Raw genomic sequence first — 24,010 nt, 5'->3', positions numbered from 1 at the left:
GTACTGTCAATGTGGCGTTAGTAAATTGTCGTCGACCAGTTGGTGACGAAGCAATGGATGCGAGCAGGCAGGCAGGCACGGTGAGGCACGTCAGGTTGGCGGCACAAAAGGCGAGCAAACGGCAGACATGCCAAGTTTGCTCGTCGAGGCCGCACAAGGGTTCGAAGACGAGGAGGCCATTGTGTTCAGCATCGGCATCGGCATCACTCACATTTGCGACAACTGAGCAGCAATTGGGGTGGCAGGAAATCGCGGAGTGCGGCACCTCCCGAAACCGTCCAACAACGCGCAGCGCGTCCCGCAAAGAAACTCGAGATGTTTAGAGCGGTCCAAACAAAGCAATCTCGTTCACTTTCCCACCACACCGTGACTATCCACACCGCTTGCAGGTACAAGTGATTGGACTCGATTCTGGAACGCTTCCAAACTACATAACGCACCAACGCCATACAGAGCGATCGATTGCAGCACCTCTCGAACCCGATGCAGCAGCGGCGGTAGCAGTGGTCATGGAGCATGGCACACCGCGCCTTCGAAGCGCATTTCCACAGACACCACGACGAGGAGATGGCGACCGAAACCCGCAGCAAAGAGCGAATCCTTTCCGAACATCAGCACCCTCGAGCCAGCAGAAACCGCTACCGCAAATAGCCACTCTCAAATCGTCGCCTGCGCCGCCAGCAGAGCCTCTCATTCCCGAAACTATCATCGATGCTCCTTCACAAAGACTCTATGCGGTCGCTTTCTGGATTGCGCTATGGGGATGGCGATTATTCGACTTCAGTAATTTGGTGGACGCTGAAGAGCAGAGCTTGTGGTTGTTTATGAAGTGGGTCGCCATAGATGGCGTGTTCCTGTTTGGTCTACCCGGATTGCGGATACCATGGCTAGAATGGAGCTCTGCGACCATGACGTTGATTTTCCTGGCGCACGCCGTGGCGGATGGAATGCTCATGTTCAGGATCCCAATTCCGATCATGGCAGGACTTGCGGTGCTGTGGAGAGGAGTGTGGGGAGCGTATGAGACGGCCATCAACGAGCACGGCGTCAACCCAGACACTGTCTTGTTCAACGATAGCTTGATCTTGGGCCGGCAGATCATTCACATCTTGCCAGAGGGCAGCGCGATACTGAATCCTGAAAGACATGCTTTCTGCATCGATGGACAGGCGAAGAACGAAGTCAGACTCCCCATCATGATCAACGCGACAGAACCGATTGGGATAGATATCATGCATGTGGACCTGGACACGCAGGCGAATAGCACCATTCGTATCAGCAAGAGCCAGATCAAGGCAATGCACAAGGAGGCAAGCAGATTGATCACATACAGCGATAATCCGAATGAGCCCAAGACACTATACTTTACCGTCAAGAAACCAGGACTGTACGCCTTGGCCAAAGTGGTCGATGCGTCCAATCTGGAAGTGAGCAGAAAGAAGCTAGCGCATACGGTTGTTGTGCCTTGCCCCAGGGCTGAGTTTCTGCCTGCACAGGCGGACCGATGCAGGGGCGAGCTGTCAAACATCGAGCTGGAAGCCGTGGGAACACCGCCAATGAAGATAAAGTACCGCAAAGTGGTGAATAAGACGCCTCAAACATCGACATTTGAGAACATCCAGCCTGAAGATCTGGTCTCGCCGTTGCTCAAGCAGAATATTGATGCACTCGTGGTACCAAACAAGGTCGATACCTCCTGGGCGAAGTCGCACACTATGCGCGTACCACTGAGCGAAGGTCTCGTCACGTCTGGCACTTGGGTCTACGCGATTGACGAGGTTGTGGATGGTTTCGGAAATCGCGTACAATACTCAGCGAACAGCCATAAACCTGAGGACAAGAAGAACGCGAAGACGACGCATCATCTCCATCAGTACATTGAGGTTCATGAACGCCCTGTGATCAATCTCAAAGGATGTACACCGCAGCAACCACTGAAGGTGCCAAAAGGCAAACCGCGCGCGCTCCCGGTTCAATATGCTTCGACAGGGCGCGGAGCGATACCGGACACTCCCTACAATATCGAATACATTTTCAGCCCGCAAGCTGACATGAGTTCTACCAGTGGCCATGGCCCTGCGCCACAGATCAGGAAAGAGACAGTCAAGAATGCGAGAGAGGTTCCATACATATCGGAGCCGGGCTTATACACACTAACTGGTGTGTCTACCGACTTCTGCTCTGGCGATGTCCTCGAGCCCGCGTCGTGCTTGTTGGAAAATCCTCCCGAGCCACGACTTCAAATCAGTTTCGACTCGATCCATGACAAGTGCGCTGGTAGCTCGATTGGCCTCCGCGTCGATCTTGATCTAGTCGGAACGCCGCCGTTTGAAGTCGAATACACCGTGTCTCGCAAGGGTCAGAGTCATCACGAAACGGGCCGTGAGAGGATCAATGGCCTGCGCGGACAGATAGAGCTCACCCCATCGGAGGCTGGATCCTACGAGTACAGGTTCACCAAGATCAGTGATGACGTCTACAAGAGACAGGAACTCTCAGGCGAGCACTTGACGCTGCGGCAAGATGTGAAGCCATCTGCGTCGGCACGGCTCGTACAGCAAGGCAAGCAGATCACATGCATCGATCACGCTGCCACGTTCGAGGCACAGCTGACTGGCGAACATCCTTTCAAACTTGACTACGAACTGATACACAATGGCAAGCGTCACAAAATGAGCCAGGAAAATATCAGTTCCAATTTCCTCCAGCTCGAGACACCAATCCTGAAGGAAGGTGGCGACTACACCATGGCACTCGTCAGCATTACAGACAAAAATGGATGTACAGAGTTCTTGAAAGATGAGGCCAAGGTCACAGTGCGACACCAAAAGCCAAAGGTCAGCTTTGGGCAGATCGAGGGCCGCCGCACTGTCGACACCCTAGAAGGCAAGCAGGTCGCGCTGCCATTGCGACTCTCCGGCGAAGGTCCTTGGACTGTGCGGTATCTGGACACCCAAGGGCACGAGCAGATCATCAGGCCTAGGGGACCGAATGATCGACTTGATGTTGACCGGGAAGGCATTTACGAGCTCATCAGTGTCCATGACAATGTGTGTCCGGGACTAGTCGACACCGGCGCGAAGGATTTTCAGATCAACTGGATTCCGCGACCACAATACCGAATCTCGCCTAGCGACATCGCAAGTCAGAAGGGTAATGTTCTTGTGCGCGCTGAGGTGTGCGAGGGTGATGAGGATGCAGTGGAAGTGCTGTTCAAAGGTTCACCTCCGTATGAGCTTACATATGTGCAAACCGTCAAACCGGACTCAGGGACTGTGGCACCGCGCACGAAGGACCTCCGCGCTGCGGTCAACGTCGCAAGTCTTCGCATGGAGACGGCCGTTGCTGGCGCATACGAGTACAAATTCTCCAAGCTGAAGGATGGTAATTACGATCACTCGTCAAAGCACTTCACTCCTCTGAGTATCACGCAGAAGGTCAACGCTCGGCCGTCTGCAGCATTTGTCACCCCGGGAAAGACGTACAGCTTCTGCTCCGTAGAGTCAGACGGCGAGGAAGTCATACCTGTCAGCCTGCATGGAGTACCGCCATTCGAACTGGAGGTGGAGATCAAGCATCACGGCACAACCAAACCTGAGATGGTGCATTACACCAACATCGAGAGCAAGAGCCACAGCATCCGCATTCCACACTCCCGTCTGCATCTTGGCAAGAGCGCTGTTTCGCTTCGACGAGTTTCGGATGCTCGGGGCTGTTCACGTTTCCTTGACAATACAACTCCTCGCGTCCAGATCAGCGTTCACGATGCTCCAACGATCGTCAGCTTGGAGGAACGAACAGACTACTGCGTAGGAGACCGTCTCAATTTCGGTCTCTCAGGTGTCGCACCGTTCCAAGTTTTCTACACGTTCGAAGGTCATGCGCGCAAAGCTTCCGTCAGCTCTGGCAACACGTTCAAGCGTCTGGCCGAAAAGCCAGGAACGTTCCAGATCACCGGGCTTCAAGACAGCGCCTCTTCCTGCAAAGCAAGCACAGATATCACCAAGCGCATCCACGGCATGCCCTCAGTTCGAGTCAGCAAAGGCAAGGACAGCTATGTGGATATTCACGAAGGTGGTCAAGCCGAGCTGACGTTTGACTTTGGCGGCACGCCGCCTTTCGAGTTTACTTATACTCGATCTTCAAATACCGACAAGCACGGCAAGAAGAAGGGCCAAGTACTTGATATGCGCAGCGAAGTGTCCGATGAGCATTCGATGCGTATTTGGGCGAGCGAAGAGGGCACGTACGAAGTGGTCAGCATCAAAGATGCACATTGTGCGTACACTAAAGCGGGAATCAATGTAGAGCAGGCGAAGGGTGCGAAGAAGAGGTTGGGATACTATTAGCCTTGAAGCGATGCTGAAATTTGGATTTGTGTAAGATTGGGGTCACTTTGAAACGGAACTGGTATGCATGGCGAGGCGTCTGGCGCTTTCTGGCAGCATGCAGATATGACGATACTGAGAGCGCAAAGAATTTTGCAGATTTCCATTTGTAGTCGAGACTCCGAAAACCGCTCTTCAGAGCTCTGTTCAAAATATGCCTTCTACAGAACAGTTCGTGAGTCGTCGATGATCAATACTTACCTCACAGCATTTTCAGAAGCCTCCCGACGCACGCCGTACCGCCAAACGCAGCACTGATACCGCAGAAGGTTACCAACACTCCGTAAGAAGTCCCATAGGCGAAGTCAGCAGTTGACCTCCAGCCCACTTCAAGCAACTTCTCGCTAAGTGGCCCAGAGACCACGCCGCCGATGCCCTTTCCAGCAGCCATTATCCCAATGACGATGCCAGTGTCGATGGCGCTGTTAGGTTCCAGTCGACTCAACGTCTTTGCACAGCCCGAATACGTCGCATTGTACATGCCTGCGAAGATGCCCCACAGTATGGCGAACATATACAGCATCGCTTGACCAGAAGTCAGACCCCAGAAGACGAGACTCGCAGTCATGCAACCAATAGTGGAGGTGAGTATTACTGTTGAGACATGGAATCGATCGCTCATGTGGCCACCAATGATGACACCAACCGAAGAGGCGCCATTATAGAACGCGAGACTCAGTGGGCCTGCGAAGGATGGAAGACCGAGCGATAGTGCAAATGTCGGCATCCACAGTGACGGGATGAAGACACCGAGAGATTGAAGAATATTCCCAATTTGGAACAAGAAGAACGACTTGCGTTTCAAGAAGCCGAGATCCCTTGGTCGGAGAGCTGAAGCAGTAGTTACTGGAAGTCGAGGTCGGATGGGTTGCAGTACCGGCAGCGTGATGACAACAAGGACAATCGCCCAAGTGCGTAGCGCAGTCCTCCATCCGTAGGTATTCAGCAACCACTGCAGCACAAACGGTACACCTACTCCACTGAAACCAGTACCTGCAAACATGATTCCGTATGCCATGCCTTTTCGTTGGACGAACCACTCATCAATGAATAAGTTGCTTGGAAAGTACAGCAGAATGCTTCCGATGCCGTACATAGCGCCTTGTGTTGCAATGAGACCTGCGATCGTGTTGCAGAAGCTTGCACCGACAAGCCCAATGGCCATGATTGCCAAGCCGAGATACATGCAAGGTCTGCGAGTCCAAGGAAAACGCTGCATGGCAATTCCAAGAAACGGGCATGAGAAGTATGAGACACCGATTGTGGTTGTGCCGATGGAGGCGATGCTTGAGGATTGACCGACGAGGTCTGGGCTTTCTTGGTAGTAGGATTGGAAGATACCGAAGGAGAAAGGTCTACGTGTTGGATTAGAGAATTGTCGGGAGCTGTGATCTGTGTCGGAACATACAGGCCCCACACAATTGCTTCCAAGGTGAAGCATGCTGCTAAAAACGTCCAAGCTTGCCAGCCGCCGTCTACAGGTGGGAGGGATTGTGAAGGGTGTTGAACATCTTCGCTCACTTCCTCGAGTTGATCCTCTGGCAGGCCGTGGCGATCGTGGGCAAGTGAGGCATTGTCGACACTGCCGCGAGGGTTTCGCTCGGTCTGGAGAGTCGTCAGTTGAATAGTGGAGTCCATTGTGAGCACTAAGAGTGTTCGTGAAGTGAGTCAATTTGACCATAGACGTCAATGGTGGAATAGGTGTTGGGTTAAGCTTTTCCTAGCGAGCATTTAGCCGAGACAACGTGGAGAAAAATAGCGCATCTCACAATCTGCGCCACGAACATCTTGTTCCGTCGCCCTCGCTTGTCCGACAGCATGCTGAAGTACCGCCGCTCGCAGCAGAGATGAGCATGAGCATTGAAATCGGTCTTGCGCGAGCGGCGTTCCCGGAGAGGAGAAGGATGCCGGCGCAGAAACCAGAAGTCACGCGAACAACGTCATCCCTGCCGCCAGAAGCCGAGCAGGAAGCGTACAGCGTAATTTCACCAAGAGCGGCCGTCTCGAAGAAAGCTGCAATCGTCGACGAAGATGAGCCGCTGATCGATACGACGGAGCAATTGGCGCTGAAGTCGAAGAAGACCGATCGCGCCAAGAAGAAGCAGGAACGGAAGCTGAAGAAGGTGCTGGTCACGTCCGAGACGAAGTCGTTCCTCGAACTGCCAAGGGAGCTTCTGGACGAAGTGCTGAGCTATCTCGCCCCCAGCGATGTCATCCGGCTGCAACAGCTCAACAAAGCAACGCAGGCGTACATCACGGAGAACGAGGAGAGCATCGCCAAGACCATTATTGCGCGACGATACCATGTGCTTTCTCGCAGCTTCCAGTGTCCGGTGCCGTTCGAGCAACTGGACGCTCGCACACAATGCTCATTGCTCAGCTCCGAATGGCAGGACAAGAGCAAGCTGCACCGGAACTCCTACTATCAGATCGTGAGGCCGCTCGATCCAAGGAAGGTCTGTACATGCACGACTTGTATGCTGGCATGGAACAACCTGAACATCATCCTCGACCTTGCCCACTTTCAGAAAAATCTCAACGAGCGAGAGCCGATACCTCTTGTCCCGCGAGGCACAAGCCCGAAATGGCACACCGATCTGCAGGAGCGGAACGCAGCAATGGTGATGAGGTCCATGTACAATCCGCTGTGCTATGCGCTCATTCTCCAAGTTCATCTGGAAACTATCGTCGGTACTTTGACACGCACCGCTCGCGTAGGAAAGAAAGCTGCGCACCCGAAACGATTGTATCACATGTCGCCGGAGGACGTGACGTCGGGAACTGACATGTTTTTGGAGCGCAGTGGTCCGCCTTCAACGACAATCCCGTATCACCGCGACATGTACTACAATCTCGAGGCGTATGTACCGAACCGGGCTTGGAGCAAAGAGAAGCAAAAGTGGCTGTACGCGAGAGCGCCGCACGACAATGATCTGCAATGGATCGTCAGCCGGTTTGAGCCCGATCGCAGAGGAAGTGTGTAGGACAGAAATACTCATGGTAACGTGACAAAAGCGATTGTCCAACAGTATGGTCAGGGGTCACCACGGAGAAGCTGCTTTCGAGTCGTCGGCAATCCTTGCGCAAGCGACAGCCTTGGACAGCCCGTGCTCAGGCATTGGATCGAATTCGCATGAGCGCATGTCAGACTTCAGTGACGGAAAATGTGCATGGCGTCCATTGAGATGTCGCAAACCTCATCTCAAAATGAACGTGAGAGCGCCAGCTTCACGATCGAGGATGCTGAGGAGATTTGGAAAGCCGGTGCAATGCCGAAGCCAGCTATACTGTCCGGGGCCGAGCCGTTGTTCTAAGAGTCAGGTTCACAATTGCCGTTGACATGGGCATCGTGAGCTTCACTGTTTCAGAAGTCCATTACTTTGGACCAGCACAATTTTGAGCGCTGGAAGTCTGATGATCAGCCAGCTCTCGGTCAGCGAATGCTCGAACTTTCCTATGCTGCATCGCGCTATGCCAGGCAGTCGCGCTTGGCGATGCATCCGCAAAGCGGACACTCACGCCATTGCAATACAAGATGGCGACGAGAGACTGTCGGGTAGCAGCCTTATACAGTACAAGCGCCGTTTGTTGCCAGCTGGCACATCTAATTCCAATGAATGAGGCTATTGGCGGTATGACGATATCGAATCCCTTCCACTCGCTTTCTCAGCATCACGTTGAGGTTCATCGACAAGCAAGATGAATTATGGGCTGGGTTTACATAATTGCTCATGCGGTACCTATTCGTGGAGAATGCCTTGTCTCCACCCGCGTGCGCGTCCGCGCAGGGTTTGTCAGGTACAGCAATTGGAGGCCTTTCCGCGAACATGGATGAAGCTGTTGTCGCAAACTTTAAGTTTTAGCTGCTGCTTCTTCGAACGTCACGCCTAACGCTCGAACCGTTGTCATCTTTTTTGAACGCTGGCGACATGCGATCAAGTCTCTCTGCCGCAAGGGCAAGAGTAACCGCACAGTATTTCTTGCATTTTTCTGCGCGCTGGGCGACGTATTGGAAACGGAATGCGATGGCCTGGTCTGCACAAAAGCTAGAAATCCTTGATCGTCCACGATATACCTGGATCCTCGAGATTTGATATGCCAGGCCAATGCAGGAACATGAACTCTGTACGACGCTTCCAGCTGGGCAGCTCTGCAGGTTGTGTGCCTTCTTTGCCGAGGTCCCAAAGTCTGGGAGCATCTGTGTCAAGCCATTCTGTGATATACGAGTCGATTGTTCGACTGCTGATCAGGAGCGCATGTTGACTGTTCATGCCGCTTGATATGAACTTGGCTTAGAACGGCCAGCGGACTAATGCGGTCTTGCGGAGTCATCTACAACATCTCCGCATATGGGTATCCCCGCTGCAGCACAGACAAACCCATGCTCAACTCCTTTGAGAACCATGAATTAGGGCATGACGAGCACTGGGTCAGAGAAGATTCGACGATAATCGTCTTCTGCATTCATCCGTGCACCTTGCTCGATGCGCGGCCTGGTATGTTCGCCAGGTCGCCCATAACGGCTAATGGCGTATGAACCCTCGAAGCTCAGGAGAGTAATCTTACCTCGTACCAAGGCCCCAAGCATGATTAGAGGGCATGCAAGCGAAATGCCAGCATTTGGCAGCCCCACGTTGCGATATATAGAGATTCCTCCTGAGAGAAGGTCTTTTCTCCTCACCGACAACCGCTGTTGCGGACCACCTTCATTCACACTCGTTTAGTTTGCTCTACATTCGTTTTGGAGCCAACACCATGGTGTCCAAAACTGTCACTCGTTCTTTGTTATGCTTGGCCACTGTGGCCTCTGCACTGCCCAAGGGTGGTGAGGATGGCAACAAGCAGCCAGAATGGTTTCAGCGCAATCTGAAGGCCATTCAGTCGGTTTACGACTCGACTGTCTCTCCAGCAAACTCCGCATCGGCCAAGCAAGGCAGGAAGGCAGTCCGTGGCCTCTTCGCGCCCGACGCGATTGGACGTGTCAATCCTGACGGCAAGTTCGCAGACTTCGAAGATTCGATCGAGGACTTCTTTGCACTGGCTCCTGCTCCAAAGATCAACGCTGCCAGCACAGAGGGAACATACGAGGCCGAGATCGTCGACTTTGTCTCAGACTGCCCTGATGTTGCTTCCTCGTTGGTCTACTTCCGTCCCGCAGCCGAGGAGAAGAAGGTTGCGTCCGATGCTCACCGCACTCTCCGTCGTCGTACTTCCAACGACGATATCGTGCTCTCCCAAGTCGCCTTCTGGCGTTTCAACGGCGCTGGCGAGATCGAAAAGTTCCAGGCTTGGCTTCCAGATCTTCAGGCGTGGGCAGATGAAGAGGCCGCGCCTGAGCACGGTTTCACCTGCTCCACTTCTGCTGTCCGTCACTCCAAGCGAGGTGATCATCCGTCGTCTTACGAGGAGAAGCCGACTCAGCAGTCACCACCAACGCCACCTAAGCCAGACACGCCAAAGCCAGACACGCCAAAGCCAGACTCGCCAAAGCCAGACTCGCCAAAGCCAGACTCGCCAAAGCCAGACTCGCCAAAGCAAGACACCCCACCGACGCACGATACTCCAAAGCAGAAGTCCTATGGTGAAGAGGACCATCCTGACAAGCCTCACGAAGACTCCCCAACGCCACCCAAGCCTGATACTCCGAAGAAGCCTGACACTCCTGCACAGCCATACGGCGGCAACAAGCAGCCTGAGAAGCCAACTGAGAAGCCTCCAACGTCGCCTAAACAGGATACGCCACCTTCTCCGCCGCACAGTCAGCCCCCAACGTCCCCTCAGGCACCATCTGGGTACGGCGCGAGCGCCGCTCTTCCAGCTGCTCAGCAAAATGCAGGCTCAAGCCCATCTAAGCCCCCGACTGGACCATCACAAGGACAAGGCCAGGGCCAAGGAACGGTTCCACCTCCAAACATGAACGCTCAACAGGGTGCGTCCGGTCCTGGATCTCAGCATGGCCCGCCCACTCCGCTGAACGGCGCTCCAAGCACTCAGTCTCAGCAAAACGCTCAGAATAGCATGCCTGGCGCTTCCAAGTCCAACTCTGAGAATGACATGGACTCAATGATGCCTCCACAGAACGGCATGAGTGGTCCATCCGGCGCTTCAAGCGGCATGGCTCCAGGCAGCGGCAGTTTGAGCAACGCCCTCGGTCAACAGAGTGCTCAGCAACCTGGCATGGGTCCAGGAGGGATGGGTCCAAACAGCATGAGCGGTTCTCTCGCTCAACAGAATGCTCAGCCCAACTCTGCTTTCCCTCCACAGAATGCGCAGCAACCCGGCATGGGTGGTGCACCGAGTCTACAAGGCGCGACGGGCCCAAGCGGCTTTGGAGGTGAGTACTCATTGCAATTACAGCGCCATCACTCCTTCGATCTGTTTCATGATTCAAGTGCTGACTTTCTTCAGGCCAATCTGGCGGCTCTAACAGCTACGCTATGAACTCGCCATCTTGGCCACAACAGGCCGACGGCGCCGGATATGGATCGCCTCAGTTTGATCCTAACCAAATGGCTGCTCAACAGTTCGGTGCATCGCAGATGCAGCAAGGACAGATGCCAGGTCAAGCTCGTAAGTACAGACTCGTAACGCACGGATTACATCGCTGTGTTCACTCTCAATCATGTTCCGATATGAAGCATCACTTGAGCTCCAAACATCGATCATGATACTGACAATTCTATAGCTCAGGGATTTGGTGCTTCTGGCTCTGCTCCTAATTTGTAAGTTCCATCAGACTCACACAAAGTATCACTACTGACTGGAAACAGCCAACGCCGTGCAGAGGCTGGCGCTTGGGGCACGAAGTCTACAGCTCAGCAGATCCCAGGTACGAGCATGGCATTTTCAACATTCGGTATGAAATTGTCACTAATCTGAGCAGGTTCTGGCTCGCCAATGGGTGCTTCGCCGATGGGTGCATCTCCAATGGATGCTTCGCAACTTGATGCTTCGAATATGGACGATTCGGAAATGGACAACACACCTCAGTCGTTGAATGCGCCTCCATCGGCAAATATGCCTCCGAATGCAAACGCAGCTCAAGCTATGAATGGCCAGCCTCCAATCGTTCCTGGCATCTCTGACATTCCGGGTATGCGCTTTCACACGGATTTTGACCTCATGGGTTCGACTGACGTGACATAGGTGCCGGTCAAGCCAATGGCGGACCAGGAACGCAAAAGAATCCTGCTGCTCAAGCTGCTGCAAACGCCATGAATCCTGGCGCTCTCGGTCCAGCTCAAGGAGGTCCATTGGCTCCCGCTCCGGGCGGCTCTGCTGGTGCTGGATCTGCTCAGTCATACGGTGCAAAGAACTTACCACCCCCTCAGCCTCAGCCTCAGTCCTACGAGTCTAAGAACTTACCACCCCCTCAGCCTCAGCCTCAGTCCTACGAGTCTAAGAACCTCCCGCCCGCTCAGCCTCAGCAACCGCCTCAGCAACCTAAGCAGCCTCAACCACCTCAGCCTCAGCAGCCTCCATCATCGTATCCGGCCAAGAACCTTCCGCCGCCGCAACCGCAACCCCAGCCTCCGCAACCACAATCGTACGAGTCCAAGAACCTTCCTCCGGCCCAGCCGTCTCAGCCAAAAGGCTATGGCAATTCAGGATCTGGCTCCCCAATGCCATCGAACGGACAGCAGCAGCAGCAAGGCCCTCCTTCAACAAACTCCGGAAGCGCTCCAAATGGCGCATCTGGACCGAGTAACTCTCAACACGGGCCTGGAAGCGGCCCGAACACCCCACCCGGATTGAACAATAACGTCCCGCAAAGCAGCGGTCCTGGCGCTACCAACAGTGGCGCTCAGAATGGCGGTCCTGGAGCAAGCAAGGGTGGCCTTCCAAACAGCCCAACGGGCTCGAAGGGCGGTCAGCTCCCGAACGCAGCAGGAGCTAACAATGGCATTCCTCAGAACGGCCCTGGCGCGAACAACGAAGTCGTTCCCCAGAGTGGTAGTGGTATGCCTGGGTCCGGCAAAGGTCAGGGAGGCTCTGGAGGTTATGGTACTCAAAGCCAGAGTGTTTCGGGCAACGCACCCGGTGCTCCTGGTGCTCCGAACGGCATTCCCCCGCAGAACCGTCCCAATGGCCAAGGCACTCCTCCCAATGGCATGCCTCCTCAAATTCCAAACGGCATGGGAGCGCCGACCAACGGCCAAGGCCTTGATGGTAGCTTCGGTGGTCGAAGCTCCTCTGGCAGCCTCAGTGCTCCTCCAAACGCAATGCCTCAATCTCAAAATGGCATGGGCCAAGCTCCACCATTCGGTCAAGCCCCCGGACAAGGACAGATGCAGGGCCCAGCAGGAAGTCAAGGACCTCCAGGCGCAGGACCACAAGGACTCGGCTCTCAAGGCGGTAAGCGTAGTGACCATTGTCGTATGACGACTTGTACTGACTGTCACAGGAGCAGGTCAGCCAGGATCGTACGGTGCCACAAACCTTCCTCCAGCGCAACCATCTCAGCCTAAGCGTAAGACCGTTGTTCAGTATCTGTGTACAATTGACGATGTTGACATATCTTATAGCATACATGCCAGCTCCACAGGGCGGATATGGTGGTGCGAACTTGCCACCAGCTCAAGGTACTTGAATGCTATTCGTGCTACGTGAGCGTGTCTAGTTATTTGGATCGTATGCTAACTGCATGCTTGCAGGAGGCCAGGGCATCCCACCTCAGCAAGGCGCTGGCCAGGGCATCCCACCTCAGCAAGGCGCTGGCCAAGGCATCCCACCTCAGCAGGGCGCTGGCCAAGGCTTCCCAGGACAACAGCCGGGAGGTGCTCCAAACTTCCCCGGACAGCAACAGCCAGGCGGTGGTATGCCAAACTTCCCACCTCAACAGGGCGCTGGCCAAGGCTTCCCAGGACAACAGCCGGGAGGTGCTCCAAACTTCCCCGGACAGCAACAGCCAGGCGGTGGTATGCCAAACTTCCCACCTCAACAGGGCGCTGGCCAAGGCTTCCCAGGACAACAGCCGGGAGGTGCTCCAAACTTCCCCGGACAGCAACAGCCAGGCGGTGGTATGCCAAACTTCCCACCTCAACAGGGTGCTGGTCAGGGCTTCCCACCTCAGCAGGGCGGCTTCCCACCATCACCAGTGCCTCCACAGAGTTACGGTACGTCGATTGACGTGAGAGCCGAAGTCACACAGTACTAATATAAATTGCAGGCGGACTGCCAAACAACGCTCCCGCAGCTTACCCTCCGCCTCCCGCTCAAAGGCCACCTCCGAGCTACGGTCAACCAAGCTATCCTCAGCCTCCACCGCCGAGCTATCCACCGCCAGCGCCACGACCGGCTTCCTACGCTCCTCCACCAGCTGCGTACCCTCCTCCTCCTCCTCCCGTTGCGTATCCGCCACCACCTGCATACGGCCTTCCTCGTAAGTCATTATCGAGCACTCCGACTTTGAACACAGCTTTCACTTGGAAGAATCAAATCTGCTTATCGCTCTCGCACATTTTACTAATATCAATGAAACAGCGGTCCCCCTCGGAGCAGGTTTCCCATTCAACAAGCCTCTCGACACGAACTCGATCACCGGTGAGTCTCGACTATTTTCATGATGACGATTTATGGAAGCTGACCTCGTTTGCAGCACCTGGTTTCCCGTTCAACAACCAGGCCCCCGCTCCTGGCGCCGGTGGCGCTGGTCTCCTGGGAGTCCTTCGTATCTAGACCACTCAGAGACACCGAGCCTACCCAGCAGCAGCTTCAGAGACACAGTAGCACGTAAGTTCTATGTTCTGCGAATCCTTCAAGCCCGAAATCAAGAGGAGCAAGAACTGACACTGTTTCGCAGCGGACCTAATAATTGGATCCTCGTCGACAGCTGACAAGACAAGGTCACGAAGAGACTTCGCTCTGGTTGCTCTGCTGTATCTCGCGCTGCTATGCTGGGATAGTTCGAGGCTTTCGGGCTCGTTCATCTCTGTTTTTCATTTCGTACACAACACACAAAGCAAAGCGACAATTTACATTGTTGTATTTAGGGTGATTAATGTAATCGCGTTGATGAAGGATGAGATTGCATTTCGTTTCTCTGCTTGCCACTTCCGAATGCTTTGCATTTGCTTTCTCAAGCTGCGTGGCTCGAATGTGCGGACGGTGTGCGGAAGCGAGTGATCGCTCTGGACTCCCTCTGTTTCTCTTGGCCTGGCTGCTCCCCATGCGCACCCTTGGGCCTTGCAAGAGGCAAATGAAATTGGACAACATGCATCTCGTGTTGGTTCGTTTGCGCACTCTTCGTGACACTTCGTCAGCTGTCTTGTCTCCAGGTCGCTCCCTGATGCCAGCGCAGATATTCGCGCATGCCACAGACCCTAATGGTCAACATCGTCCTCGTGTTCTGCATTCATCGGACCCAATGTGTGGCTACTGCACTCGGCTCCGAATCGGAGCCGAGCACACGTCGTCTTCTTTCCCAACTTGACGCGTCGACGCGTCGCCGAACGCGTCAACAGCACAGCATGCCTTTCATCATCTCCCAACTTGAACTTGCGAATGTCCATTGCTCCAGATGATGGAGATCTGCACCTCCAGCACACGTCTCCATCGTTGCTTCCTTTCACCGATCTCTGCGAGATGGAAGCCACGGAATTTCACCTGCCGCATACAGTACCTTGGCGCGAATGGCGCTCATCCTGCCGACTCTTACCGTCCTCATCGGTGAGCCCGTAGTCGCTTCCTTCGCCTATAATTACCATGACAGATCACGTTGAGTCTGAAAGATTTGTGCGGCGACAAATGGGTCGTGGAGGACTCGCGCTCTGGCTTCAAGCACCTCTTCCCTTCAGCTCCAACGCAGCCTCGAACAACTGTTCGTGGAACTTCGGCTGCCGACTCAAATGCATCGACCATCGTTGTCATAGACGATGTAGACGATATGGGCACTCAAGCGGAACGCGCGATACCCTCATCCGGTCCCGCAGCGCTCCTGTTCGAACACCTAGAACACGCCTCGAGAACAGTCGTCGTTGACTTCGACGAAAGTTCTGATGACGGGAACGAGAAATCCCGACAATAAAAGCGAGCTTGGAGATCTCTCTCAGCGCGAGCAGCACTACACGACATGCGAATTTATAGAACCTGTTCACGCAAGGCCACATGGCCACATCTGGGAGCTATACGATAGCGCACAGCGTCCATCTGTCAATCGAGACGCAACGGAAAGCATGGTGCCACCTCCAAGCACTCCATCCAAAGCATCTCTCGCGCATACCCGAAAGCGCTCGGATCCAAACCCCGAACTAGACGACGAAGCCTCTCTGCCAAAGACCGCAAGATTGGCTGTGCCGGCCCCAGGCACAGGTGTGATGCTCAGCGACTCACCGATCACCACACCAAAGCCAGCAAAGTCTGGCGCTGCCACAGTCCATCCAAAAACAATTACCATATGCTCTTCAACAGACGCGGCCCGGGAGAGGCACATGCCATGCCATCACAGCCATCCCAACTACCCCAGAAGGAATAGCGGAAGGATTGTGACGCGTCCGAGACCGCTCCACAGGAGGAAGAGCAAGATCGACCTACCGAGGCGGAAGAGAGGCTCGTTACACTGCCGACGACACTCGTCCCTTCAGGTCAATGAAAGCTCAAGGTGATCCTTGTGTGGGAGCCAAGTGATATGGATCCGACTCCGCGCTAGGTGCTGAGCAATCTTGTCGTTGATCATATTAACCGCACCGATTCGATCGTCAAGAGAGCAGTGTTGGAATACCCAAGAGATGAGGACGGAAACCGTCTTCCGCGCCGCATCACACAAGTCCAATGTGGCCGCTCATATGATACGGTTATGAGGGTCATATACAACGATCTCTTGACCGCACACGTCGCCAATTGCGAGATGGATGGGAAGGACCATTTCTTCTGCCACTTCGCGCTCGGCAACCGCAAAGGCCATCGCACGGATCTGGAGTGGGCATTGGCTCACACGCATTTTCCAGCCTCGAACACGAACAATCCCGACCCACACTGCAAGTGGTTGGGCCGCGCATCTGAGGACGATTTCCTTGCTCCGGGCATTCGGATCCGCATCGGGTTGTCCTTCAAAAATCGCCCACCCACTTTCTGGGACTTCATGCTGATTTTCGAAATGGGAGCACGACTCCATTTATGCGCTAGCAGAGACGTCACACTGATCTTCGCAACGAGAAAGAAGGAAGCTGGTATATTCCGTGACGCATCGACGAGCAACGCCATCGTCAAAATTGCGAACCGCGTATTCGCTCTCGGCAAAGCTTTCTATCGAAAGAAAGCCAAGGTTAGAGATGGTCGGGGCCCCAAAAAGTACTCTGATCATGCAGGATCCCGAAGACTGCCACAACGAGTGATCTAGGATGAGGTAAACAGTATCATGGAGATGTTTGCCGATGGCGAAGATGAAATGCTCGAGGATGATGACGGGAAGGTCGCGACATTGCTACGTGAGTTCATCGATGAAGTGTGGGACTTGTGACCACAAGAGACGATACGCCATGCAGAACCGGGCGTCTGGAAGAAGACATGATTGCACGAACGAGGTAGGCAAGAATGATAGACCATGAGGCTCCCATAGCTGTAGCGATGCCACGAGATTCAGACAACTATAGCAATGAATCTGATGGTTGTCCGATATTTCCAATTCGCAAAACAATAGTCGAGGAAACTGACGGCGGTCTTCTCCGCAACAAGAGCACATGAAAGTAATGATGCAAAGGGTCCAGTGAGGTCGCGCGTCCCCGCGAAACGCGACTGCCTATTCTGGGAGCCTGACCGAATGCGAACATTCACGTTGCTGCCATCGCACCAACATGTTCGGAACCACATCACCAACAGACATGATATCAATACCTCAACGCTACAGTTACGCAACCCTTGCCAGTCATTTTTTACCTGACGCAGCCGGTCAAAGGACCACCGACCAGCGACCAGCCACATTTCTCTCGCGCCCTTCACCACCTATCAGCATGGCGCGCCGCGGATGACATTCGCACTGCCTCTAACCCACATCAATACGCTCGCATCATTAGAGCGCGCTCGCACTGAAGCCCATGGAGTGACGCGCCACGGGCGCTCCATCTCATCCGCGATGGTGGCAAGTACAAGCTCATCTGCTCATTCCGAACGCGACAATACTGACGACAAGTGTGTTTCTGAAGCCTTGTGAGCAGGCATGGACGGCCACCTCCAAGACGATCTGCTGCCACCACCGGCGAAACCTTCGGCTGCCATTTTGCGTCTTAGGAAAACAGACCCTCAGTTGTTTAACTTCCTCCAAAAAATATCACGCAGAAGAATGTCACAGGAGGACACCGACCTCCTCAACAGCATCGTTGCTCTCGGTGATATCAACGACGATGAATGGGTCATCGACGCCCTGCGCGAGGGCTTCAAGGACGTGTTTGACAGTCTGCATACCACAACGACAGCTTCTACACGCAAGATCTTTCCTCCCAGTAGAGCAGACAGCTTTTCTGCCTCACGGACAAATCGGTCTTCCGCTCAAGCAAACGGTCCTCCTGCCGGTCCTCGCGCCCCTCCTGTACAAACACAGAGGTCGCTCTGGCCCGTAGAGATGCATCGTCCAGTCGATCAAGTCTTCCCTCTGCTCGGGAGGAACCACTTTCACGCAGCCAACCACGTCTTCAGACCGAGTCAAAGCTAGATCTTCTCGCCATGAAATCTCTCTTTTCCGGCATGAAGAAATGCTTTCTCCAGCACCGGTCAGCGCCGCGCGAGGACGAAGTCGCTCACCCACTCTACAAGCACACTCTACTGCTCCATCGACCGGCTTCTTGCCACGTCTCGGCACCCATGTGAGTGAGCCAGAGGACGAGTCGCGGTCCCTGGCGATCCCTGCAACGACGAGAAAGCGCAAGAACATGTCAATCTCGCAGTCAAAAGTCATCGAGATTCCTAGCGACAGCGACGAGGCTACCATAGTTGTCAACACTCGGAAGAGGCGCATGAGGAAGAGAACAACAGATCAGCGTCGCTCAGCTACTCGCCAATTCCGACGGCGGCGCGGCGTTGTACAGGACGTGTTTGAGGGCTATCCGTCAGAGACAGACAACGACCGGGATCTCGATTTCGATGCTTCAAACCTCACACAATCATCGGCCAGTGCGCCAGTGACCTCAGACACCGATGATCGCAATGCCACAGACTGTCTGCTCAGCCATGATGATGCAAGTGAGTCTGAGAGCGATGATCTGGCGAACGGTCGCATCGTCAATCCGTTTTCATACGAGCAGATGATCCCCGACCTGAGCTCCGACCGCCAACAAGAGGTGCGGGCCACCGGCGCAGACGATCTCATAGCCAATGGCAAGGGCGATGAAGCATATCACGCGCTCGAGGATGTCAGTCTACGGCAAATATGTGCCGCTCTCAGCGGATACGTCTCTCCGACATGCGAACGAGTTGCCTGGCTAATTGAAGCACTGGAACTGGGCAAATACAGTCTAGAGCGCATCCGTTTCATGATCGATTGGGGACTGCCAATGCGTAAGATTATTCACGGTCGATTTCATGTCGTTATGACTCGTTCGCATCCACCTCTCCGTAAGTTTTTAGAGCGGCTTTTCGGGAATGTTTCGACTATCGACAGATTCATGGAGCACCTGGAAGGTAAGGGAACGACAAAACTGAGTCGACGCAACGTCACGCAAACCCATACACAAATCGACGGCATGTTGTATGCCGTCCAAGAGCTGTCGTCGATCCACACGTCCACACTACCGTCGCCACCATGGTAGAGCCATGGCGACCTCTAGTAGCCATGACAGCGACCCGTGAAGTCACCATCCAGCGTGGACGCCAATTACCATCGACGCAAAACAAGGAGGGAAAGGCATGCTTCTCTTTCAAGATCGACTCCTACACTGATGAGACGCTGCGCACGTCGATCAGTATGAACGCATACTTCATTCTCCGAGGCGTCATCCCGGACCTGCATCCATGGAAGGACAATGAGTCTATGGAAGATGCCAGTCCGCATCTGAATCTCAACTCCGGATGCATGTAGCCATCGAAGAAGCCTGTTTCTCAGCAAGCCGAAGTATCTCACTCCGCAGCAATGTAGGGTTGAGCGCCAACCTGCCGAGCCCCGAGCAAGATCGCGCCGCAGAGATCTGATCGAGACCCAAGTACTTGCGCATATTTCCCCGATTTCCCGAAGGCTCTCACTGCCAACGTGTTTAGCCTTCGTCCACATGGTCCTGCAGAAATCTTTCCGAGACTCGGTGCGCGTCAACATGCCTCACACTGATGATCTGATGAGACGCTAACGACACACTGCATCGCCAATGCATAATTCTTTCTGCGAGGGACAATTCTCATTCTGCTCCCACGGGAAGACGGCCAGTCAATGCAGAGTGCCAACCCCCACCTCAATCTCGACTTCGACTGCATGCAGCCATGGTGGGATGCTGCATTCCGACAGCCCAATTTCTCTTTCAGGGCTCTGAGTTGGACGATTGGACATGAGATTTGGTGTCGTGAGCACAACACAAAGCACTGATGCCAGACCAACCTGGGTTAGTTCCTCAAGTTGGCATGTGCTGGATCCATGCTCGTGAACCGAGAAACCCTCAGGAAAGTACAATAGCCGAACCCTGCACGAACTCCGCGCTGGGCCAAGGAGCTCGATTTGCAGAAGGATGTTCCAGCTGTCTATGTTCCTCACACACAGGCAAAAGACGAGACTCAATCCGTGGCTATGAACGAATTCCAAACCGAAATGCCTGACGGAAAGGAAACCCCGTACCTGGCTGTTCGATCCTCTCTGTGCCACTCACCAGAGACTTGCCTGACGGTCAATCACTTCACGTACGAGCTTCGAGTACAACGCGCTGCTCGGAAAGTATGCGATCGGCTATACAAAGAAGGGAGACTCACGTCTTGCAGAGCCACTCGAGATCCAGACGAACCTTGGCAGGGCTGCGTGATTGCACTGCAAATTTGTTACGAATGCACGCCCCATAGTGCCAATTTGTTGTCGAAGCGAAGGTTATGTCCGTGCCCGAACGTTGCATGTGTTGGAGACATGAACTGAGGCCACTGGTCGAAGAGTGTGTGGTCGCGGGTTTCCCAACAGTCGAGGATGTGAGGCAGTCGTTATTACTCAAAGTGAAGTGAAGCTCCGCAAAGCCCGACCCCTGAGTAGACATGTGCCCGGCAACGCGAGGCGCAAAAGCTCCACGCAGCCGTGTTACCCAGTGAACTTCCAACATGTTCAACTGAGCGAGGCTCAGCTAGGCAACAACCTCGCTGCCTGGCTTCTGTTTGCTTCTAGAAAGAGGTCGAGCAAACAAAAGTGCTAGCGCACTAGCGCCGCCAAGTGCGATATTCGAGTGCGGCCACGCGCTCATTCTTCTTCCTTTCCTTTCTCTTCTTCAACAACACACGGTCTGCACACAATTTGTGGCGGTCACATTACTTCCCTACTACTCACAGCACGCTTCTTGTCCACTGACTTCAGGTAACCGACTACACCCACGACCATGGCAAACGAACCTGACGCCCCGCCATTCGAGAGAGTTCTTACGCTCGCGACGCGCAGTGAGCCCTTGACTCAAACAGATAAGTCACAAATCTTTGCGCACGCGGCAACGCTGACTCTTGCAGAGTACGAAGGTGCCTCGCTCACCAATAACCGCCTGAAATCGCTTCTCCTCGCAATCGGCAAGCAACAAGAGACTGCGCTGAAATGCTTCGTCGCTTCGTCATCCGAATCGACCACCACCACCCACTCAAGCTTCATATCTCGTCGTTTGTCTGACCCTGCTTTCGGAACGAGCTCCAATATCGTCACCTTCGAGCGCAATGAGGGATCTCAACCGGAGCACACGCCACTGTTGACGCAAGCTCCGACGTGTCTTTCGGGGCTCGCGCAGAAATCGATCGAGAAGTTGGAAAAGATACAGGTGAAGGATCACGAGCAGAGCCCAGCAGCCGAGAAGAAGATTGCTTTTGTTACGGATAAGCCTTCGACTGAGCCGAAACTGCCCAAAGAGCTCTCTTCCATGCGTTTCACACCTTCCACAGCAGTCAAAACGGCGCCACAAGGCAGAGTCATCAAGCCGACCGACTGGGACGATCAGCAAAGCAGTGATCAATACGAGCCAAGAACATCCAGCTCAGTGCGTTTCCAGTCGAACCTTGATCCAGCTGGCACGCTTCCCTGGAAGCGTCGTAGCAAGCAGAAGTCGAGGCGACAGAAGTTTCAAAGTCGGAGCCCAGACAAGAGTGGCAACAGAAGCCAAATCGGAAGCACCAGTTCGAAGACGCCTCGACAAAGAAGCAGACGAAGCCAGCGCAGTCAGTCAGCAGACCCGAATCCTCAGTTGAAATCCTTGCCGCTGAGATCAACGCCCTGAGCACTGATTCTGATGACGAGCAAGATAAGACCAAGGTGCAAGTCAAAGATACCCAACCCCGTCCAAAGTATGGTTACGGCCGCGTCAGACAGATGTTTCCAATTGATGAAGAAGAGCTAGCGGCGCTCGCAAAGGAGAATGCAAGCAAGTCATCGTCGATGCCCATCGCGGCAGTGGTCTCTCCAGCCGTCGCACCGGAGTCAAACAGCCCATCTTCCAAAGACTAGACTCTGACCAGTCCTCTGTTACTCGAGCAAGATACGCAGATCCCAGAACTTTGCGAATTTGTCGGCGAAATGGTTGCTGATATGCGGAAGAATGAAGTATTGGTCGTGGGCGAGTGCACATATTTGCCGGTGGAAAGAGACTCGAGGCTGGTGAGATTCTGCTTTCAACAGTCTGCTCATGCCTGAGAGACCTACATTCAAGCGCATAACGATGACACATCCTGTAGTCTAGTGAAAGAGATCTTTGATTACTACATTGTGTTATGATACACTCTATCTATTTTTCTCGTCCTGTCATTCCCGCCCTCCTGTTGAACGCCATTGCGAATGCTGATGTTTATGTCTGGTCCGTTACGTGTCTTTCATGCATCATTATAGCCGATCGCTGGAAATTCTGAATCAATATCGCCCTGGCGCACCGGTGCTGCCCGCTCTAACGGTGCTTGAACTCGAAAGCCCGTAGCCACTTGCCACTGGCTGAGTGCCTGAAGCTGTAGCATATGTCCACATCCCAGTTCCATGGGGATAGCCACCTGTAGGATGAGCTTGGCCTCGGATTTTGCTGCTGCTCTTGGTTGGGTATGGTGGCAGAACGTGATCTTTGGTCGTTTTCACAGGTGCAGCTGATGGTGCCGGGTATGAGACCGTGATGGTTGTGACATGATCATGATCAAGAGTCAACGTCAAAGTCTTCGTAGTCATGGGGTGATTCGGCTCTTCAGGCTTCGGTGACGGCAGGCTGATGTATTTGGTCACTGTCTCGGTGACTGTAGCTTGCGGTGGGCACTGCTCATGCCATGGAGCGGGATGCGGATTCAAAGTCGAGTCTCCCCCATACCACGTGGCAGGCTTTGTCGTTGGTTGTGGTGCAACGATTGTAGACGTTGTTACGTAGCTGGTCGTGTAATAGGAGGCTGTGAGGTATGTGCTCCACCAGCTTTGGCCGTTGGTGGTGATCTCGGTGCTACACGGGACATGGCTCGTGATCGTTTTCGTGATGGGTATTATCGTTGTCTCAGTAATGTGTGCCGTCGCAGAAGCCGATGGCTTGTGGCTTTCACTTGTGTAGTATGGATGTGGTCGAGATGGAACGCCGGTACCAGGGTGATATTGCCATGGAGCACCGCCAGTGCCGTATGAGTGAGGTCTGGCCGTCGATGCAGAGCTGCTCGAAATACTCGACTCGAGACATGTTGAAGTCGGAGTTGCCCCTGTGTTGACAGCGGAACCCGACGATTGTGTTCCGACGACCTTCGTAGTATTGAAATTGCTGTACCCATCATGCCGGCCGCCCGGAAAAGCATTCGCAGCGCTCAGGAGAGCCAGCACCGCTAATGAAGTCTGCATGATTTGATCGGTACTGTTTCGCCTAGGAAAAGAGGTAGCACAAGCGAATGTCTCGTCCCGTTGTCCGAAAAGAAGAAAAACAAGTCGTTGCTTCAGGCAGATCAAACGAGTGTCTGATGTTTACCACTCAAGCGAAGGTGTGTGTAGGAAAGATTTCTTGTTGCTGTTATGATACTGTGCAAGAAATCTGCTCCTAGTAGAGATCAGCGCTCATATACTCACTCGTTCTCAACGCCGCCTGCAGCATGTCATCTCTATACAAAGAGCAGGGGTTTATATTTGTACACCGAAGCCGATGTCACGCTGACTCTCCATGGTGGTTCTTCTGGTGAGGCTTCGTATCAAGGTATCCTCCAGCGAATACCCCTGTCAATTGTGGCTGGCGGCCTAAAGCCGATGCTGCTTTGGGACGCAGCTGAGGCGTTTCGAGGCAGTGAACACGGCGTCAGCGATGAAGCTCCGACGCGTCACAGGAACAGGACCAATAAGCGCCTGCGTGAGGCTTCAGGATTTTCGCATGTGGCATTTCTGACCATCGGTATGTGGATGGCGAGTGCCGAAGGCTGCTGATGTTGTTTCGGCAGGATATCCGAAAGCAGACTGGCATACAGCACTCCGCCATTGCAAGAGCTGGTGCAGAAATGTCTCTCGTATGCGTGTTCGGACGAGGATGCTGATGGTACGCTTT

General features: G+C 54.0%; 10 protein-coding genes across 10 annotated transcripts; 8 read left to right on the top strand and 2 right to left on the bottom strand.

Annotated features, from left to right (window-relative positions):
- Nucleotides 1–509: 509 nt before the first annotated feature.
- On the top strand, nt 510–4,349 carry RHO25_002966 (uncharacterized protein; the record flags this gene model as incomplete). The annotated part of the gene is made up of 1 exon (XM_023598504.2): nt 510–4,349. One exon carries the CDS (start codon nt 510–512, stop codon nt 4,347–4,349), a length of 3,840 nt encoding a protein of 1,279 aa, XP_023455163.1.
- A 241-nt stretch (nt 4,350–4,590) lies between these two features.
- On the bottom strand, nt 4,591–6,026 carry RHO25_002965 (uncharacterized protein; the record flags this gene model as incomplete). The annotated part of the gene is made up of 2 exons (XM_023598503.1): nt 4,591–5,743; nt 5,797–6,026. The coding sequence occupies 2 exons, from the start codon at nt 6,024–6,026 to the stop codon at nt 4,591–4,593; spliced, it is 1,383 nt and encodes a 460-aa protein (XP_023455162.1).
- A 209-nt stretch (nt 6,027–6,235) lies between these two features.
- RHO25_002964 (uncharacterized protein) lies at nt 6,236–7,372 on the top strand (the record flags this gene model as incomplete). Its single annotated transcript, XM_023598502.1, has 1 exon — nt 6,236–7,372. One exon carries the CDS (start codon nt 6,236–6,238, stop codon nt 7,370–7,372), a length of 1,137 nt encoding a protein of 378 aa, XP_023455161.1.
- A 1,771-nt stretch (nt 7,373–9,143) lies between these two features.
- Nucleotides 9,144–14,066, top strand: RHO25_002963 (uncharacterized protein; the record flags this gene model as incomplete). Its single annotated transcript, XM_065602328.1, has 12 exons — nt 9,144–10,722; nt 10,797–10,958; nt 11,074–11,110; nt 11,159–11,217; nt 11,272–11,481; nt 11,535–12,743; nt 12,793–12,858; nt 12,914–12,970; nt 13,043–13,504; nt 13,558–13,770; nt 13,872–13,931; nt 13,987–14,066. 12 exons carry the CDS (start codon nt 9,144–9,146, stop codon nt 14,064–14,066), a joined length of 4,194 nt encoding a protein of 1,397 aa, XP_065458400.1.
- A 2,116-nt stretch (nt 14,067–16,182) lies between these two features.
- RHO25_002962 (uncharacterized protein) lies at nt 16,183–16,725 on the top strand (the record flags this gene model as incomplete). The annotated part of the gene is made up of 1 exon (XM_023598500.2): nt 16,183–16,725. The coding sequence occupies one exon, from the start codon at nt 16,183–16,185 to the stop codon at nt 16,723–16,725; it is 543 nt and encodes a 180-aa protein (XP_023455879.1).
- Nucleotides 16,726–17,541: 816 nt separating this feature from the next.
- RHO25_002961 (uncharacterized protein) lies at nt 17,542–18,033 on the top strand (the record flags this gene model as incomplete). Its single annotated transcript, XM_065602327.1, has 1 exon — nt 17,542–18,033. One exon carries the CDS (start codon nt 17,542–17,544, stop codon nt 18,031–18,033), a length of 492 nt encoding a protein of 163 aa, XP_065458399.1.
- Nucleotides 18,034–18,250: 217 nt separating this feature from the next.
- RHO25_002960 (uncharacterized protein) lies at nt 18,251–19,126 on the top strand (the record flags this gene model as incomplete). The annotated part of the gene is made up of 1 exon (XM_065602326.1): nt 18,251–19,126. The coding sequence occupies one exon, from the start codon at nt 18,251–18,253 to the stop codon at nt 19,124–19,126; it is 876 nt and encodes a 291-aa protein (XP_065458398.1).
- A 23-nt stretch (nt 19,127–19,149) lies between these two features.
- On the top strand, nt 19,150–19,395 carry RHO25_002959 (uncharacterized protein; the record flags this gene model as incomplete). Its single annotated transcript, XM_023598499.2, has 1 exon — nt 19,150–19,395. One exon carries the CDS (start codon nt 19,150–19,152, stop codon nt 19,393–19,395), a length of 246 nt encoding a protein of 81 aa, XP_023455870.2.
- A 1,477-nt stretch (nt 19,396–20,872) lies between these two features.
- On the top strand, nt 20,873–21,975 carry RHO25_002958 (uncharacterized protein; the record flags this gene model as incomplete). Its single annotated transcript, XM_065602325.1, has 3 exons — nt 20,873–20,930; nt 20,997–21,511; nt 21,601–21,975. The coding sequence occupies 3 exons, from the start codon at nt 20,873–20,875 to the stop codon at nt 21,973–21,975; spliced, it is 948 nt and encodes a 315-aa protein (XP_065458397.1).
- Nucleotides 21,976–22,374: 399 nt separating this feature from the next.
- Nucleotides 22,375–23,322, bottom strand: RHO25_002957 (uncharacterized protein; the record flags this gene model as incomplete). Its single annotated transcript, XM_023598497.2, has 1 exon — nt 22,375–23,322. The coding sequence occupies one exon, from the start codon at nt 23,320–23,322 to the stop codon at nt 22,375–22,377; it is 948 nt and encodes a 315-aa protein (XP_023455872.1).
- Between the last annotated feature and the right edge of the window lie 688 nt (nt 23,323–24,010).

The sequence above is a fragment of the Cercospora beticola genome, chromosome 2 (assembly GCF_033473495.1).
Source record: "Cercospora beticola chromosome 2, complete sequence".
Taxonomy (NCBI): Eukaryota; Fungi; Ascomycota; class Dothideomycetes; order Mycosphaerellales; family Mycosphaerellaceae; genus Cercospora; species Cercospora beticola.
Note: the sequence above shows the minus strand (reverse complement) of the source record. Positions and strands in the feature narration are given on the sequence as shown.